This window comes from Carassius auratus, chromosome 34, assembly GCF_003368295.1.
Source record: "Carassius auratus strain Wakin chromosome 34, ASM336829v1, whole genome shotgun sequence".
NCBI lineage: Eukaryota > Metazoa > Chordata > Actinopteri > Cypriniformes > Cyprinidae > Carassius > Carassius auratus.
Window position 1 is genome coordinate 10,589,215 of NC_039276.1, and position 21,274 is coordinate 10,610,488.

Consider the following 21,274-nt stretch of genomic DNA (forward strand, 5'->3'; position numbering starts at 1 on the left):
TAAAAATAATAAATAAATAAATTTGTTAAATGTATGCATGTTGAATTTTACTGTCCATCTCACTCAAAAATACAAAATAAAAATAGCAAAAATTTTGCTCACACTCAAGCTAAAATGTAGATGAGATGTGGAGGAATGTAGCATTACGTGACTTGCTCACCAATGTATTCTCTGAAGTGAATGGGTGCCATAAAGTGAAAAACTGATTCAGATGAGATGACTTGTTCATTAGAGAAAGCAATATTATGGATAGAGGATTCCAGCTGGAATCAACGGTTTGACGTTTTCACTTCACTAGACATTAATTGATGTACTGGAGTTGTGTGGATTATTTGTAATTATTGTGATGTTTGTTTTCTGTGATGTTTGTGTGAATGGGTAACCCATTCACAGCAGAGGATCCATTGGTGAGCAAGTGATGTAACGCTACAGTACATTTCTCCAAATCTGTTCAGATGAAGAAATAAATTCATGTTGGATGGCCTGATGGTAATAAAGTTTTCACAAATTTTCCTTTAAATGTAGGTTGCTGTTTTTACTCTGTTATTGTTATATGTGCAAAATAAATTGTCTGTAATCTACTGAAGTTTCCTAAAGCAATACGGAAGGGGGATGGGGATGCAATTTAGTTGATAACCTTGCCTGCTTGGCCAATTAACAGGTCAAGTGTTATCTCACCCTTTCAGTAAATGTTATTTAAAATAAGTGTTAATTGGATTTCATCATTTGTGTGCTAATTTAATTTCATCATTTGAATGAACATTGCATTTGCTGTGTTTAAATTACTGACCACTTGCATCAAAAGGCTGAGCAGATCATAGAGACCATTATTTGGTGCCAATAATTTCTACGATGTACTTAGGGTTTACGATGCTTTGCAAAAACATAGACAATAATAATAATAATAATAAATAATAATAGTCAACATGACTCCAAAAAGTGGTCTTAAGAATTTTGACTCTCATACAAACAAGATTAAGGGAAATTGCATAGTAGGAGGGGGCACTGGTCTTTCAGTAAAGGCACAATATGTAAGATTTTGTTTTTTTAAATCCAAAAACCACTAGAACAGTTTTATATATTTTGCTGACTTGTGTACTTACATTATCCCAAATGTTTTGAAGAATGTTAGGGGGGGGGGGATGTGGGGGTGAAATGCTCATTTTCACTCAATATCCTGTTAATCTTGAGTACCTATAGAGTAGTACGGCATCCTTCATAATTCCAAAAGGTCTTTAGTTTTATTATATTCATAAGAGAAAGATAGTCTGTACAGATTTTTCCCGGAAAAACATGACTGGCTGGAGGCGTGACGTGTGGGCGGAGCTAAAGAATCACGAGTGCCAGTAGGCTTTTGCGTTGAGAGCATGTGAAAGCTGTGACATTACCGTGAGGAAAAAAACATCATCCAAAACAAACCATGGCTTACAGTCAGATTCAGCCGTTTATTTATGATCCAGAATCAGATCCCGAGGCTGAAACTGAACGAGAGCAGCAGCAGCAACGACTCGCTCCGAGCGGGGCTCGAACCCGCGTCTCCGGCATGGGAGGGACGCACTAACAAGGAGGCAGAGATATTTGAAGCAGTTTTACTCACCGCCTGCGGTTCCAACACACGATCGTGACCCTTTTTCATTGGGATTGCATCATCCTTAAAGGAACACTCCACCGTTTTTTTGAAATAGGGCTTATGCACATTATTTCCTGCATTTAGATAGGTGGGCAAATGCATTTTTGTGTCAGTGCATGCATTGTTTTAGTTTGACTGGGTCGGCGTTAGCTTAGCTTAGCACAATGAATGGAATCCTTTGTTGCCAGCTAGCATGGCCTGAGTAAAAGTGATCAAAAAATAAAAAAACCCCCACCTAATTACTTCTTGTGGCTTGCGTATTCACAGCGAGTACAAATAGCGATCCAGATTAACACTAGGCGATTTCCTAGGCAGATATTGACTTGGGACTATATTATGGGGAAGAACAGGCGAAGCACTGCTACTTCGGCGCAGAGATATCACGCAACACATGAAAACATCAACTCTATGTGAATACAGGTATAACATGGGTCGATCTATACATGCGTCATGATTAAAATAATCACTTACTCTGTGGACAGCTGTCCATTTGGTCCATTCGGCGTGGGGCGTTTTTTCCAGTTCACTTTGTAACACCGGGAAAAAAAATCGAGTACTGCAGAATGGATCAGCGCCGTGAAATCCTCTGTAGATGTGACACAACTTCGGGCACGCTCATCTTGATCTGACGTGTTGAGCCTGGTCATCAATGGCAAAAACATGTCCCACTCTCTACAGCACAGACACTCTATTTCCGTCGGCATAGATTGGCATATTCCCCCACATTCACACCACCAGTTCATGTTGGCTTTCATCCTCACGTCCTCAGGCTGTTGAGCGATCTCAACCTCCTCCTCCTGTCGTTCTATTTCCAAAGCACGCAGCTCGTCTTCTGTAAACTCTGGTTCAAATAGGTATGGTTCTGGTTCTTGACTGTCTGAGAAGTCACCCTCTTCGTCTCTCTCAAAATCAGCCATGTTCATCGCCATTCGTGTATTGTAAGGAAAATAGCCAGGCAGCTACTATTCACGCCGGTATGTTGACGGAAGTCGTGGGATTTCATGTGTTGCGTGATATCTCTGCGCCGAAGTAGCAGTGCTTCCCCTAAGCAGCAGTGCTTCGCCTGTGCTTCCCCATAATATAGTCCCAAGTCAATATCTGCCTAGGAAATCGCCTAGTGTTAATCTGGATCGCTATTTGTACTCGCTGTGAATACGCAGGCCACAAGAAGTAATTAGGTGGGTTTTTTATTTTTTGATCACTTTTACTCAGGCCATGCTAGCTGGCAACAAAGGATTCCATTCATTGTGCTAAGCTAAGCTAACGCCGACCCAGTCAAACTAAAACAATGCATGCACTGACACAAAAATGCATTTGCCCACCTATCTAAATGCAGGAAATAATGTGAATAAGCCCTATTTCAAAAAACGGTGGAGTGTTCCTTTAAGAAATAAACGATACGCAAATCCGTCGTCAAACTGGGCCTTGTTTGTAAAACAAGCATCTTCGAAATGCAGGGAACAAACAAAAACACTTTCACAACTCCGTTGATGCTCTGTAAAAATAAACTCCATCCACTGGTCCCTTAATGCTGTTTTTTTTTTTGGTAATCTGTGCAGGGTTGTCTTGACCTGGCAACCAAAAACACACTTCTTTTGTGACTTTTCGCGACGCTCTCGCTCTGATCAGTGAATCGCTCTGATCTGTGTGAAATGTCAGTCGACTCAGCCATTAGCAATTGCTTCAGCGGCTTTACGCTTCACACTACTTCATACTATGATGTTAATAAAACTTTAATACATTGTGATTTCTGCCCAAATCCCGTTGGATTACATCGGCTGTGGGGATAAAGACGACAGTTCCCATGATTCCACACTCAGTCAAGGCATCATCAAACTAAGCATTTGTTTCTTCGTTTGATAAGTCAGTCTTATCAATTAAAGTGTAGGCAGCTTATCAGACAGTGAATCCCTTGTCATTTACCAAAGTACTATTCTACTGGGAGCTACGACAAGCAACCCACATATTCACCTACCCATGAATCTTTATTGTGAAAAAGAAAATCCATTTAATACTTCCAATGTTTCAGACGTAATAATTTTGATGTTGTTATGACAAGCAGAACAAACTTTCCTGCTGATTTTCAAACATTCACTTGAAAAAAATGATTGAGTATCCTATGTGAAACCAGATCTCATTTTCACAACCAGGCATCAAAAATAAACTGTGTTCCGTCATAGGCGCTGACAAACCCTGTATATAAAGCGTATTAGTGTGTCTCTTAACTTTACATGCCCAGAGATAGGAGATGAAAACTCAGAGGACTATGTGTCATGTAGAAATTGGCTAAGCTTTATCGTTTTTTCCCAGGATGCTGACAGATCATATACACATAGTGAAACTCTTATTAAAGTGTAAAAAAAACTTAAAGCTTCATTTTTAGTGCTGTGTGTAGTTTTTGAGACCAGCTGTACAGGTTGGTTGAGCAAATAACATTTTAAGGATTCTGTCAGACAGTCAGCAAACATGTTTTACATATTCTGCTTGACTTTACTTTCTGTGTTTCTTTACCTTTTATTAGAACAAATAGACGGGAAACATTGTGAGTGTTCATCCATCTATGGAGATGCAAATTTGATTGACCAATCCTATTCCCTCTCTCTCACCAATAATTCCTGTCTCTATCAACTAAAAGTGTTATAAACCCTCCCCAAAGTGTAGAATTGATTAGTGGAAATGGTTCAGTTGGACCATATGTGGGAAATCAATTTAATAACGCAGGTTCTTTCCCACCAAACAAATGAGGGGAACCCACTCTCATTTTTAAGAGATGACTGACACATGTTACATCTTAAGGTGCTGCTCGAAGCATCATATCTCCTACCTTTTCCAGAGCATATGACGCCATCGGCCGTCTCGCACAGGCTCTTGCTCTGCTCGTCCGTCATGTCACAGCTGCGGGGGAACTGGCAGTGCTTCCCAAACCATCCATCATGGCAGATACAGCGGCCACACGAGCAGAAGCCGTGGCCTGGGGGAGACACACAGCGCACACACAATCACTGTCTCTCCTTACCAAAGAAAACCAGCATTTGTATCTGCCAAAACAAAGCAACGGGCTGATTGATCCAGGCAAATATTATTGGTTCATACAGACAGGGATTCGTTTCCAGACTGTCTAATGGTGTTGCGGTTTATGGGTCTTATCACTTATGAATCCCGTGGGATGAACCTCTATATATCTCTGATAATGTAACGATTAAATGTAATTCATAACGATCTAACTGTATAAACTGTGCTTGCAGTCAATTCCTTTGTTTCTGCTGCCTAAATAGATATCATACTTGCAGTTTTCTCAGGATTAGCATTCAGAACAACAGTCCTTGTTTTCAGGCGATAGGCCTATTATTTAAATAGACTTTGTAGCATTCCAGGCAAGTCACGCCAAACTTCACGAGTGCAAAGAATTGTAGCTATATTATAAATTTTATTGAAACTTTATATTGTCCTAAAATCTATTTTTTACTGTGTACCACTTGCATAAACACCGCATCCGTAGGCAATATTATCCTTGGGGGCTGCCATTGTCGTTTCGCGCACTATGTGACATCAGAGCTCAGAACTGGGAGTACATCGATCTAGTATGAGTTCACGGGTGGGTAGTCACGGGTTGCTTGGAACACAACATTATTATGCCTTGATGTGTTGCAACTCGTGATTTCTCGTGTTTTGAATTTTCAGACAAAACATTTTTATACATCTATACATTTTTTTTTCGCGGCCAAATATCCAACGGCAAACCAACTTTATCTCTGTGACAAAATGGTCCATTTTATATGTGATGCATTGGTACTCCAAATAAAAACATAAACATTTGAATGTACAGTAACTCTGTCATCCTTTGAGTAGTTTGTTACCAATTGAGATGAGTAGTGGGTGAGTATGTTTTTAGCCTTTAAGTTGATAAAATTTTGATTTTGCATTCCCTCGTCACTTCTTGTCACTTTGATATTCAAAGGTGAGTGCCGCTTCGGGAGATCTACAGTCATGGCCAAAAGTTTTGTCAGTGACATAAATTTGGTGTTTTGCAAAGTTTGCTGCCTAAGCTGTGGTGGTGTTCATTCACATTGTTTCTAGATTATTGTGTAGAGTGATCAGATGCATTTGCAACTTCAATGTCCAAAAAAATGAACTTTTCACAAAAAAACTAAACTAATTTTTTACTGTTTTACTAAAGAGAGAGGTTTGACTGCAGTGAAGAAGTCTTCAGAATGTCCCAGGGACCGCCTCCTCCTGTTGAGTCAGCTACAGAATTGTGTCTCCAGCAGTGCAGAGCTTGTTCATGAATGGCAGCAGGTTGCTGTGAAAGCATCTGCACGCACAGTGAGGCCACGTCTTTTGGACAATGGCCTGTTGTCAAGAAAGGGGAACAAAGTAGCCACTTCTCTCCAAGAAAAACCTCAAGGACAGACTTAAATTCCGCAGGAAGTACAAGAATTGGACAGCAGGAGACTGGTGCAAAGTTATTTTCTCTGAAGCTCCCTTCTGACTGTTTGGGACATCTGGAAAATTGATTGTTCAGAGAAGAATAGGTGAAAGCTACCACGAGTTCTGTGTTGTGCCAATAGTGAAGCATCCTGAGACCATCCATGTGTGGGATTGCATTTCAGCCAAGCAGGTGGGCTCTCTCATAATTCTGCCCAAAACACCGCCATGAATAAAGAACGGTATCAAAACATCCTGCAAGAGCGACTTCTTCCAAATGATCCATGAACAATTTAGTGGTGTTTCCTGCATTTTCCAGCACAATAGAGCACCAAGTCACAAAGCAAAAGTGGCCCAAAAATTGTGATGAACTCTGTGAACTAATAAGGCAAGAATAATTTGCCATCAGACAGGATTTGACCCAGAAGCTAATATCCAGCATGCCAGAGAAATTGCAGAGGTTATGAAGAACAAGAGTAAACACTGTAAATATTGACTTGTTATAGATTTTTGCCAATAAAACCTTATGATATGGTTATCATTGTTTTTCAGTATAACATAGAAACGTGGAAAACAATCTACAAATACTGAAGCAGCAAACTTTGCAAAACACAAAATTTATGTCACTGCCAAAACTTTTGGCCATGACTGTATGCATGGGCGTTATTTCATGTAGGCTGTAAGGAAACGAAATGTCCCCTGAAGCTGAACAGTGTTTTTCTCTTCATCTTTAAAGAGCAGTTAGTGACTCACGGTGAGGTGCACACTGAGCTATAGAACAGCTCCTCCTTCGAATGACTCGTTTCTGGAACAGTGCTCGGTAAAGTAAAGAAATGAGGATTTCCCCTAGATGACATCTGGCTGGGCAGAAATGTGTTCTAGATATTAAAACTAAAAGAAAAGGAATCAAAAGATAGAGAATGAACAGTCTCTTCATTGCTTAGTATGTTTTCTGAATATCTAAGGCATTTCTGAGGACTTAAAGATATATAGCATGTATTTTATATATAATATACATTTTAAATACAAATCAATGCAAAGAAAAGAGAAAATTGAAAACAATTGTTTGCGTTCCACAACTGAGAGAAAATGTATTTTTTTGTGGGCCAAATCACAATGTAGATTCATTTGTGAAATATGCTTGGCCTAACACAGAGTTCTTATAATATACTTATTTTGGAGGGTTATGCCAAAGTGATTAAATAAACAGAACAGGTATTGTTTTGGGGGTGGTGGTGGTGTGTGCATGTATTCCCATAGCACCTCAAGAAAACTGCAAGACATTATTGTGTGACTTTTTGTCTTGCTCTCTCTCAGTCATTTATTTTGTGGGTGTAGGTATACAGGCTTGCAGTTTGATGCACTCTTGGTAGAGCTACATGCTTGACTGCTTCAATCAGCCAGCCTACGAGAGCATTTAATTGCTTTGGTGAGTGGCACCCCAGTCCTTTCAATTAAAGCGCACCTGCAAACCCTGCTTGTAAATGCAATTCGAGAGTGGGCATGTTCAAATTCACCGTGTTTCTCACACTTATATTTGGAAGGATATTTTGAAACAATGCAGCCTAGTCTTAAACTCTGAGGCAAGTGCCTTATAAAATTATAAAACATTAAAAAATATATATAAAATCCATTCTGAAATATTGATGATCCTGCATTTCAGTAAAAAACTTTCATGTTAATACAGCTGAAATTGCTTCTCAAGGGCTAAAGATCCCATGATAGGCATATCTGAAGGCTGCCCTTTATTTGAACAACAAATCAGTCCTGCAGGACCGTCTATGCAATTAGCTGAGATGAACATTTCATCAGTGTGTGTGACTGCTGTCTCTCTCTGAACTGAGAGCTGGAGGCACAGCGTGTTTCCACACTTGTCCTCCGTTAGCAGGCTCTCATCTGTCTGACTGTGACTCGGGCAGTTGCAGCAGACGAGCCCTATACATATTTAAACATCTCCTAGGGCTGTGCCACACAAGTGCAGTGGGCCGAGCTGTGGCGGCTGGTCGCTTGGTGACACAACACAATAAGAATTCAGAAAGAGGCTGCATTAAATCTGCATCCCCACCAAAGAGGGGAAATGTCGTTCTTTGGATGCTGGCTTGTACCACGGGTGAAATGCTTGTGCTCATCTAACATCACATTTTCACAAGGGGTTCTTTGAATGGCACCCTGCGCTGGTTGAAAATCAATACAAATATTTGAAGATTAAACTAAATATAAGTTATATGTAATAATATCTAATAGGATTGTTGTTTTTATCAAATAAATGCAGTCTAGATGAGCATTACATTACTATAGTCATTCTGTTTTTCACAGGATTCTCATAGACCAGCACAATCTAGAGATGGACAAACAGTGCCAAAGTTTACGTTAATGCTTATTTTGTCCTGCTGTCTGTGTTTCTTTGTATTACCTCCACAGGTCTCTCTGTTCAGGTCCTCGCACTGCCTGTCGTCACACTCACAGTTCTTGCCGTGTACACGTTTATCTCCGGGTGGGTGGCATGTGCACTGGCCGCACACACACGGCCCTGAAACACACAAATACTCTGTGACTGGCAAGAAAACCAAAAAAAAAAGTAAAATGACAGTGAAAACCAAAGCAATCTAATACGTGGCTATTTTTAGTATTTTGTTATCAAGATTGTGTATGAAGGTAGTTAAAATCTACTTTTCACCTTGAATTTGGCTCATCAAGGTCAACTGGAAAGCTCTTAGCACTGAAAGCATTCAGTGCCTCGGTCTACGCTTATCATAGAGCACATTAGTCTGCTAAAGTGGCACTGTCGTTGTTTGACATTGACAGCCGTTACAACTCCAGCTCCGTGCAGGCGAGGAGAACAACAAAGCAACGCCCTGTCTGACAACCCCTCAGCCTGCCAAGCAGATAAAAGCTGCGTGCTGCTGTTGCCACGGTAACTGTTGATGTCATAACACTTTTCCTTGATCGATTAGCTTGAGTGACGTCATGTAGTCCTTCCCTTAGGCTTGCATGGCTACCGCACATTTAACAGCTAAGCCTGCAACAGAGAAGTGCTCAAAACATGCAAAGAAAAACATTTATTCCTTTCATTTTTACACCTCTAATAGTGCTATCCATCACCGGTACCAATTTATACAGAACTGTCAGCGACAAGTGGAAATGTTCAAGATATCATACTGACAAACTAAACTACTGAGCATAAACTGATACTGCTCATTATTCAGTGCCTTTATACAGACAGTACGAAACCCATGATGCACTAGACAGCCAAAGTGTATCTTTTCCATAAGCTTTCACAGTGGCTTGTTGCATTATATGTGAATAAATGGAGAAAGCAGCGCTGGCAGCTTCATTGTGATTAATGGCTCCCTCGCTGATCATGTACTGCGCTTTGGTCCGAATCGAAACAATTAATTCCTTCACTATATTTGAGAGACAGCCATCCGGCAAGTTCAATTCTCTAGGGAGCCATGCTTGCGGAGGTGCCAAGACAAAAGCGGTGTTCCTCTAAATTGTTAAACATCATAATGGCTCAGCATCATCAATTTCCAATAATATGAGCCCTAATTCATCTCTAAGAGTTAAATTATTATAAATTTATGATCATGGTGCTTAAACCCTGAGATGGGGATTTAAAGTAAACGCTGTACAGGGAGCCATGCCAGCTGTTCTGTGTTAGACTAGGATTTATACAATATTGTCACTGTTCAGCAGTTTTCTTGAGACATGATTTACAGATTTCTACTGCATAATAAAATCACATGTATTGGTGTGCTTTTCTACATTGGAACACCTGGCAATTGCATGTTGACAACTAGATAATATAGCCAAAAAAGTATGCACTGTTCTTTAAAAAACACTTTAGAAAAGTAAGTTAACTTACAAAATGCACCTTTGGAATGCTTGTGTTTAATGCACATTATGGACACTAATTCTAATCTCTCATACTATTTAGGACAAATGTGAATTGGGCACAGCCATTTTGAAAATATTCTTTGGCATATCAGGAATGATTGTTGTTGATGAATGCCAAGACTGTTTCACTCTTTTGCCACAAACTTGACAAGGACAATCAAGCTCGTAAAGATACCAGTGTTTAGCTGCACAGACCACTGGCAGCTCTGACATTAAATTACAAGCATGCCGGAGCCGTGCTGAGTGTATCCTGATGTGTCCTGTGAAGCATGAACCTGCCAAATACAGAGGTTCATGCAAATGAGACTTCTGCAGTGCTAGAGGGAGTAAGGAGGTTTCTCACTGTCTGTCTTTTAAAGTGCAATCAAGAAATGTCAAGAGCCAAAACGAACCATTTCTTAGTAGGGTTTTAGATGCAAATGGGTGTAGGTTTGTATATATGGACCACCACAATGAAAGGACTGTGCTTGTTTATGTTCATAAATCAATGTGTATAATTCACTAATATGGGATATTTGTTTTGAAAATGTCACATTTCTATAGCATATTGGTACCTTGGTATATAATTATATTCATTTACCTGTTTAACTTAAACCTTCAACCCACAATTCAACAGCATGCATATACATAGGAATTGGACATATTCAGAAAGTACATTCCCTCTCAACGCAGAACACCACTTGGTGTATGTGCACCAGAGAAGGCTACCATTATCAACCTCAGAGGAAGTGATTGCAATCAGCCCTAATTCTGCTGATTTGCTTTAAAAGATCGCTCATCACACCAAGCAGTTCCTACAACACACTGGATATCAGTCAACATCTGCGTGGCAAATTAGGCCTCTTCTGCCTCTCCTGTAAGATGGCTGGGAGTGTTGAATGATTGCTGCTGTGCATGTTTAATCAAGATGCATTCTTTGTATACGGCTCTGTGCTGTAATCTGTAGAGTACATTAGTGAGCTAATGAATGGTGTAAAAACTAACACTCAGTAGCTTCCGTCTGTGCAATCACTCATTTGTTGCTTTTCAAGTGAAGGGATATACAACCATATAGTAAATATATTTTTGATATCCTATCATGACATGTGAAACGATACTATTAAATATGAAATGAGATGTAAAGATCATAAGCAATAGAACTGCTGACAAGTTCACAAAAGAATCGTCTTATCTGCAGTAGACACTGTCTTCCAGTCTCAGCCGAAACCCTCTCAGAACAGGTGTTTCCTGGAGGATATTCCAGGCTTAAGAGAATGAGAAATCCTCCAGACTTTCACTTTTCGCCATCTCAGCTAGCGCTTTTGTCTCCACTCAAAACCATTTAAAAGCTCTTTCACTGAATCCTGCTTTCTTCTCCCTGTCCCTGAGTTTTTATGAGTCACCGGCAATTAAGAATCTTCTTGAGCACATAAGTAAAAGAAGCGATGCTAGCACACACAAAATCTAATTTTAGTCAGATGCTTTGTGAATCTCAAGCAACTGCCCCGTGGCATGGGAATCCCTCATATGGGGCTTCTCCGTGGAACTGTGTAAATGTTGAATTGATTCAGCCAAGTTGACAGTCGTTCTTAATTGTGGGAGTGAAATTCAGAATGGAGGAAACCTGGATAATTAGCTGCTGTCAGGATAATGGATGCAGCAAGCAGCCCTATAGCTCCAATAATGGGTGAAATTCCATGTAAACAGATGAATAAATCATCATTTGCTGGCCACGTCTCATAGCTCACAGTATGGAGGGACAGTGAATCTATGGATTATTGATGCTGAACTGCAAAGCCACAGGGTTTCATTCAAACTGCATTCAGGAAAAGATTTAAGATCGAGAAACACACCAAGAGGTCTATAATAACTAAAGAAAGCTATCCCTTAGCACCCCCATTCATATCAATGGCAGTTGCTCGGCTGGCGCAGGACCCTCTAAAAAGCAAACATTTTTGAGCCAATCACCAGGGGCCTCATTTATAACCACTGTGTATATATATATGTATATATATATATATATATATATATATATATATATATATATATATATATATATATATATATATATATATATATCTTTCAACTAAAAATAGCTAAAAGATGTTCACCTTGTCATCAAAACAGCATTTATTTAATTTAATTAGATTATATATATATATATATATATATATATATATATATATATATATATATATATATATATATATATATATATATACACATACATTTAAACAATTTAAGTATTATTTATCCAGTGGAAATGAATGAGATCAACTCTCGTTTTTATGGATATATTGATATATTTATTCTAAAACATAAGGATACTGGATGATTTTTAGCTATAAAATTTAATGTGTATGACACAAATGGCATTTATATTCCTCATATAATCTCATATTTCTTTAAAGTCTTGTACCTTTGACGGTGTTAAACATGGTGTCACATGAATGGGAATATGCATAGAAATTATATGCAGACGAGGTTATGCATAGTAAAACTAGGCATGTAAGCTCCATATATGGTGATTTTGGGGAGGAGTCAGAGTGGATTAACTGGGACCTAACTGGGATTTATAAAGGGATATTTGCGCAGGTTCTGGTTTTATAAATCTGAAAACTTTTGTGCATATGCTAAATCTAGCTTTTGTGCCTATGTACACTTTCAGGATGAAATCTACGGAGAGTTTTATAAATGAGACTCTGTAAATACCTGGAGCTGCAGGATAATGATATGATTGGCTGATGGCACAGTCCCAAGTTTTTGACTGGCAACTATCCTGAGCTGTGATGTGAAAAAACATTATACGGGAAAAATTGAAACCCATTTAATACTTAAAAAAGAAGGAACTGGTAAAATATCTACTATAATATATGAAGAGTAACTTTATTTTTTATTTTTTTTACTTCACTTTAAAAATTTACTTTACTTAATTTGTTATGCATAATATAGTAATACTTGGTTATTAATAATTAAACCAATCATAATTATTTAAATAATTAATAAACAATGGATTATTTAATTAGAATACATGATTGTACATCTTCAGTCAGTCAGTACTGCAATAAATTAAATAAAATGGCTTCCCTCCAGGAATTCTTTCATTCTTTCATAGTTTTTATTTCCTTAGATGCTTTAAATATACAGCTGAAGGAATTAAAACTAATAAATAATTTGAGTGACTTTGTTACAATTTAATAATTTCTTTTTTATTAGAGGTACAGAACTCCTGTCCTACTCTCTATGTTCCTCAAAAGACCAGAACAAACAGTTTTCAGAGTGAAAAGATCCAAGCCAGAAATCCCTATGTGGATTTAGCTTTTTATACACATGGTTCTGAAGAAAAATAAAATAAAATTTAATACAATGCATCTGGTTCACATTCGTTTATAAGTTTCAACACAAGACTTGCTGCCAGTTTCAGTGTTATTTCAGGTGCTATAGAGGAAATGTGCTAAAGACTTGAGGCATAAACACAAATGCTGCTATGTACCTGATTCTTCCAGCCTGCGTGTTTGTTCACATTTGTGTTTCTTAGGTTCGTTGGATCTAATCATTACTGACACTGTATACAACAAACACGGACTAGCATTTAATATTTACTGTAGCATTGTAAAGCAAGTTTTTAATTGAACTATGTGTAGGCTACACTTTTTTAACTCAACCATTAAAGCAAATATCATAACATTTTTGACTTTGAAAATGAGACAAGTTATGTTATCTGCTCTACATCGCTAAAGTGTAAGAGAGCACAGGGATGGAAGTCCTTTAAAAAACAAGTGCACAGAACACAGGATCCATTCAAGTTAAACAAGACTATTATTATCACTCTTCACTTTTCTTTCACAGTGGAGAACTATGGAAATAGCATTTTTTTTGGAACAATTGCACTATAGTTCTGATTCATCTACTGTGATATTTTTTTCTTTTTAACAAGTCTCATGCAGAGACAGGCCAGCACCCCTACCTGAAGTTCATAATTGCCCTTACAAAAAGTAACACGGATTCATATGAGACTGATTTAAAAAAATATTAATAATGAATGTGTTTTAATTGTTAAGTTGCCAAACGCCACTCTTACTACAATTCATGTTATTATATTCATGCTACTATAAAACTGACATTAAATTTATATATGATCTTCAACTGTGCCAAAATTTTTCTATCAGAATCTACAACCCACAAATGCAAAGTTTTATTGCAGTAAAAATTACTGTAACTACTGCATGTTGGTGGAAAGTATGTAAAAACGTTTTGCCAGGGAACCCTTAAAAATTGTATGTGGTGATGTCTAAATTAGCTTGACAAAAATTTATGTTTAATATAACTGAATCCTGAAAAAGACATTTAAAGGGTCAGATCAAGTAGAGAGCAATAAAACAAGTAGAAACAGAAATAAACTGTGGTTTATCATAGTACCTTTGCAAATCAATAATCTGAATCAAACAAACAATCCATCCAAAGAGGGAGAAATCAATGATTCACACAGCTCTATCAAAATCCACTGTTTGTCTTGTGTATTCAGACATTATCCTGCATCTGTTTGTGTTTAGCCGTAAACTACCAAAGAGACACGTTTCAAATTAATTTCGAATTAATCTACAGGCTCAAAGAATGACATATACTGCCACAACAATATTATGTACCAACATGTGTTTCATTCAAACCAATCCATTCAGACTGGCATGCTAAAGTGATTGCTAATTTTAGCATTGTTATTTCCGCTAAAGCTTTGCATCACACCATGATGGAGCAACTAATCAGGAGAGTCGAAAATTACACACTTCACCTTTAAGAGTCCTCTGGCCTACCACGCAACCCACCCACGTAACACCTCGGATCTGTGAAACGCTGCTGTTGGAAGCCACTCTGGCACAGATGAATAGACACTAATCATAATTACCTCTGCCAAAGCAGGGCAGACTGGAGGTTCCCCGACACTTCTTCTGACTGGTTTCCATAGACAGCAAACAGGAGAGAGGATGATCGCATTTCTTCCCAGACCAACCTTCTTTGCAGTCACACCTGCCACAGTTACATTGGCCGTGACCTTCAAACAGACACATAGCAGGATTTAGAGTCCTTTAATGGATGAACGGTTGACCAAAGCTCTGCCATGAAGCTGCCCTAGATACAGAAAAGGAAAAAGATTATACTTTGGTGGTGTATGTGTGTTGGTTTATGGATTTGAAGTTAAAGGGCATCACTCACAGGTCTGGCTAACCATGAATGTAAAAAAATGTATAGTCAACCCAGTCCTCTGAGGCGAACATAAGAATTAAGCACATATGACCGCAGAGTTATTCCTCAGCATTAGAAACAGATGTTGAAATGTTTCTGAACCGCATCTGTTGTTCTTCAGCTCAGGATAATCTACATGTCCTGTGTTAATGCAAAATCACGAAGAGGTGGAGTGAACGGATATCGAACAGTTCTACCCTGCCTTGTTTTTCAGCAACTGTCAGTATTTCTGCAGCTGGATTTTGGAATGTAAACCATTTCCTTTCGAGGGGGTTTGATAAAGACAAAACTGACCATATCAATCGGAGAAAAACACTGCCAGAGTGACAAGTGGGATACAGATGATATAAATACAACATAAAGTGATAATAAGAACGAGATGTTTTACAGAAATGTTTCAATTTTTGCTTCACCTGAACAGAAGTCATCTGAGTATCTGTCGTACATGGCATGGCAGCTTCTCTCGTCACACTCGCAGGTCTCTCCATGGATGTCACCCCAGTCTCCTGAGGGATCCACATCATAGCAAGTGCACTCGCCACATACACATGTGCCTACAAAGACAGGGGGAAAGTATGGTAAACCTCCTCTGAGAGTCAAACTAGGGTAGATTTATGTTTGAGATTGATAATCATATTAACAGGCATGACTCTCACATTTATACAAGACTTTACAGGAGTAAAGTAAGACTAAAGTAAACATAAAAAATACCACAAAGGGCACAACGTTATTTAATAAAAGAAGCTAATTGTGGTGCTTATTCATTCATAAAATTAATATCTGCTTGGATGATTTCATTACACTGTTTTTAACATTTAAAAAAATGCTCAAACAAGCCTTTCTCAAGCCATCATTGCTCATTGAAAATTACTTAATGATACCTTAGAATACCTTTTATGATGTTTTCATAATAAGTTTCTTATCCTCATCAAGACTGCAGTAAAAACAGTAATGTTGTGCATTATTTACAATTTAAAATTATTTTAGACCTTAAAATTTAATTTATTCCTGCGATGGAAAGCTGAATTTGCATTATATTACTATAATGAATAAATATCTTCATTGTCTCATGATCCATCAGAAATCATTCTAATATGCCGATTTGGTGGTCAGGAAACATTACTTATTATTATTAGTGGAAAACAATTACATTTAGTCATTTAGCAGACGCTTTTATCCAAAGCGACTTACATATGAGGACATAGGAAGCAATCAAAAACAACAAAAGAGCAATGACATATAAGTGCAATAACAAGCCTCAGTTAGCTTAAACACAGTACACATAGCAGGGGCTTTTAAATAATATAATAAATAAAAAGAAAACAGAATAGAAAAAGAATAGAGCAAGCTAGTGTTAGAGGTCTTTTTATAATTGTATAATAAATAAAAAGAAAATATATAGAATACAAAAAGATTAGAAAGGTAGTTTGATTTTTTTTTTAAGAATATAATTAGAATAGTGAGTGTTAAAGTTAGAGGGTCAAATAAATATGGAAGAGATGTGTTTTGTAGCCGATTCTTGAAGATGGCTAAGGACTCAGCTGCTCAGATTGAGTTGGGAAGGTCGTTCCACCAGGAGGGAACAATTAATTTCAAAAGTCTGTAAAAGTGACCTTGTAATTCTTTGGGATGGCACAATCAAGCGATGTTCACTTGCAGAACGCAAGCTTCAAGAGGGCAGATAAGTCTGAAGTTATGAATTTAGGTAAATGGGTGCAGAACCAGTGGTGGTTTTGTATGAAAAACATCAATGCCTTGAATTTATGCGAGCAGCTATTGGTAGCCATTGCAAATTGATAAACAGGTGATGTGTATTCTTTTCGGCTCATTAAAAATTAATCTTGCTGCCGCGTTCTTGATTAATTGTAAAGGTTTGAGAGAACTGGCTGGAAGACCTGCCAAAAGATAATTGCAATAGGCCTAGAAAACTATGTTGTTTAATATTTTTGTGGAAATGGTGATATATGTGGCTCGCTGGGGTATATTTTTTAGCAATAGCCAAAAAAACATTGTATGGGTCAAAATGATGGATTTTTCTTTTATGCCAAAAATCATTAGGATATTAAGTAAATATCATGTTCCATGAAGATATTTAGTAAATTTTGTACCATAGATATAGCAAAACTTAATTTTTGATTAGTAATATGAATTCATTTGGACAACTTTAAAGGCGATTTTCTCAGTATTTCGTTTTTTTTTTTTTTTTTATTAAAGTATTTAGAAGTTTTTATTAAATAATTACTTTTAGGACAGACTATGTTTTATGTTTTAAAACCAAAGGGTCTGTGCCAGGTAAGGCCATTTTTCGTTCATTGGAATACGAGTTCAAATTGTTTTGCCTGTGTTAGGAGGATTAGGGCTGACTGAAACAGTTAGCTGCACAGCACTATAATTGAAGTGATGCTGACAAGGAAAGCCAAATTTCTCCTGGGGGCCTAATCCTCCAGAGCCCAGCTGACAATAAAGGGGCCATGCATGGCAAGGATTGATGAGGATGCTTACTCTAAATTCCAGTTAATCTATTGCTGGGGCGACAGTCATGGCAACAGAGCTGCGGGAAACACCTCCACTCTGATGAATCCAAGTCAGACCAGTTGAAGCACAACTGGAAATCCTGTTTTCTCTTATCTGTGCAGTGGAAACACACTGGGAAGTGAGCCAGCTGGCGTCCTGTGAGCAGGGGGCTAAACCACTGTACCTGCCACAATTTAAAGGCCTGTCAAAGATCTGTCCTCTTGTGAATTTAGACCTTACATTGCACTTGATTTGCATCATGCAACCTCCTGAAAATGCTTAAATATGAATGAGCTGTATTATTAAAGTCATGCTTGTAAGAGTATATTGTGGCTTAGTGTAAAACAAAGAAAAGCAAATACAGTTATACATGTAGCCCACACTTCAGTAACCTTATCAGTGACTTGCTTACACTGGGTTAAGACTCAGTGGGAGTCCATTGAGGGAAGGAAGAAGTGATTAACTGAAGGCCAAGTGTGTCTTCCAAATGCTAGTTATATAATCATTACATAACCTTTGGTAAATTAGAGATCCACAATATCGATTATTAGCCAATATTAGATCTATTTTAAATCTGCATCGGTCAATATTGCCCTAGTACAAAAGTAATATATTTATTTCATACTGAGTATACATATTTACTGACATATCACTCGATACTTATTGATATAAAATATATATATTAATTGATTTAAAGCTGCAGTAGGTAACTTTTGTAAAAATATATATTTTTACATATCTGTTAAACCTGTCATTATGTCCTGACAGTAGAATATGAGACAGATAATCTGTGAAAAAAATCAAACTCCTCTGGCTCCTCCCAGTGGTCCTATTGCCATTTGCAGAAAGTCATCCGCTCCCGGTAAGAAACAACCAATCAGAGCTGCAGTCCGTAACTTTGTTTGTGTTCAAAATGTAGAAAAATTTATATAATAAGCGAGTACACCATGAGTCCATTTTCCAAACCATGTTTTTAGCTTGTCCTGAATCACTAGGGTGCACCTATAATAAGGGTTTATATTCGGACTATTTTAGATTGCTTCGGGAGTACCGCGGCGGAGTAACCCAGTACCTTTGTGATTCTTCATAGACATAAACAGAGAGAAGTAGTTCCGGCTACGATGTTCTTCTGCAAGACGCAAGCAGTTCTGTTTACTAACCGCTAGAGCGTCAAAAGTTACCGACTGCAACTTTAATTGTTTTAAATTAAACATTAATTGGAGTATTATTTGTGCACAATGCCCATTTCTTAACATTAAGCCTAAAATATGTTATAGTGTCACTATTGATGAGGATTGTATGAACTTTAAATAATATTGATCTTTAAAAGTTAAGATATTTAAAGTGTACCTAAAATATACATGCAAGTTCTACTTAAGCACAATCAAATATACTTCAGTATATCATTAGTTGGACTTAAGCAGTACTACCCACAATTAAAGTGCATTTAGCAGACTTAAGTATCAGTAAGTATACCAGTTTAGTATACAAAAAGTACAATTGCAGGTTATTTTTATTATGAACATGAATATGTAAATGTGTTTAAAATACATTTTTCACTGGGGTGGATATACATTAACATTCAGAAGTTTGAGTTATGTAAGATTTTTTCTTTTTAAAATAGATAATTTTTATTCTGCAAGGATACATTCAGTTGATCAAAAGAAAAAGCTAATGTTTATATTTTATTGATATTATACTATATATAAATCAACTACACCACTTGTCTCCATTATTAATCACATTCTAACACTGCTTTTTAATAAACTTCAGCTTTACATCTTATACTGTTGTCCTTTCTGTCTCTACCTCTAAGATTTCAGCCCGGGATAGCGTTTCAACACCTTGACCAGACTGAGAACGTATCCCATCTAAGGGACCAACCAGCTTAGCTTTCTTTATAGACATCATTTGTAAATGTAACAACTCTTTACTTACTGGCCTGTCTGCAAGCTGTCCCCTTTTTGAGGCCTCCCTTTGGCATCCCATACAGTATGTGTCAGAATCACATTTAATAGACTCTTGCAAAAAGAGCTTTGCACATGTGGTCCTACATTCTCGGCTGGTTTTAAAAAGTAGCTTTCATTACAGTAGTTGTTTTAAAACACAAGCATTTTTGCTTTTTTAATGCTTTTTTTTTCTTTTTCTCCAAAATGTTTTTAAATATATAACTTTGCATGGTTGTATTTCAAAGTGAAGGGCAAGCTATATCATGCGAGGTTGACTGACTAAAAGAGGCTGTCATTTCACACAATAGCAGCGATCCACTGCGACCTGCCATTCACAGTGCTGAACATATAATTAATTATACCCTATTGGAAAGTGTTAAAAACTAGGAACACTCGGAATGTGTAACTACTGGTTAAATGCTGCTGTTTTTAGAAACCTTTTGAGGCAGAAAAGCAGCATGGTTGCTTCTGATGAGTGGACACGGTTTGCGGGCAGATTACTTAACCACAGACAGTGGTTCAGATGGAGGTTGAGTTTATGCTGTGTACCACTTCACCCTTTTGTTGTAATCAATTTGAGAGAAGCTCCCTTGAGGCTCACCGGCAATTGGAGTGCCAAAGCTTTTTTGGCAGCCTGACGTGTCTTAATGGAGAATGCATTGTCCCACTCTCATTTGTGCTTGTCAGGTGAAATTACTTATGTTGTATACAACTGATGGAACAATTAGACTTATTTCAGTACAGATTCTCTGTGGAAAACCCCTCAAAAATTTTGGAATCTAATTTGATTTAGATGCCCCTGCAGTAGCATTAAGGATAACCTAAGTGAATCTATTATTAGGTAAAGTTATAAGGTGACTGAAAATATTGGTTATGTCAGAGTAAGGTAAATGCTTGCACAAAGACAGACCTCTGTTGCTGCAGATCTTGCCATCTGGAGATGTGCATCTCCGCTTACTCTCCCATGGGCTGATGTCACACTGGAATTCACATTTATCTCCATGCCAACCAGCCGAGCAATAACAGTTTCCACAGTAACACTTTCCATGGCCTGCAACCACGAACACAGGACGAGAGAAGAAAGAAATTCAGTTTTAGAGTTTTCAGATTATTATTATTATTATTTTTTTTTTAATACCTCATCATTATTATAGTTGACAACATTAGCATTGAAAACCATATGCTTTTCTAAAATGGATCTCCAGCATTAAAAGTGGCTTTCATACATATATACATATACAGTACATATACAGTATATTTACTTGTGTAAGATAAATGAAAATTACACAAGGTTGTAAGTTTTTCCCCCCCAAATAAATCTAATTGTCCTGTTGTCAGGAGACTCAAACACATAGACTCAGGTTGAATGGGCATTTGTGTCCACTGTAAACAGCGTCAGTGATTATAATGGTTTCTATTTGCTTTTAACATGACACTTACATCTGGTGTAGGCAAGTGTCAGGTTTTAAAAGTATAGCTCACAAAAATAAATTCTTGACAGAGTGTTACGATACATCGTCGTATCGATATTTTGAACACAGCCCTAATATGCAGTAGCGTAAAACAGTAAAATTAATGGAAATGTGTATAAAAACATTTTGGGTCACTGTAGATCAGCCTAGAACCGTAATGTCAAACC

At 37.6% G+C, this 21,274-nt stretch overlaps 1 protein-coding gene across 2 annotated transcripts in view; it reads right to left on the minus strand.

The window, feature by feature from the left end:
- Positions 1 to 21,274, minus strand: part of LOC113053156 (integrin beta-like protein 1) — a 54,089-nt gene that overhangs the window by 23,276 nt on the left and 9,539 nt on the right. For both annotated transcript variants that reach the window (XM_026217938.1, XM_026217937.1), the window contains exons 5-9: positions 20,546 to 20,686; positions 15,586 to 15,726; positions 14,835 to 14,981; positions 8,469 to 8,585; positions 4,455 to 4,601 (exon numbers count right to left, since the gene is read on the minus strand). In XM_026217938.1, the coding sequence (XP_026073723.1) occupies positions 4,455 to 4,601; positions 8,469 to 8,585; positions 14,835 to 14,981; positions 15,586 to 15,726; positions 20,546 to 20,686 (693 nt within the window). The remainder of the gene's footprint in view (positions 1 to 4,454; positions 4,602 to 8,468; positions 8,586 to 14,834; positions 14,982 to 15,585; positions 15,727 to 20,545; positions 20,687 to 21,274) is intronic.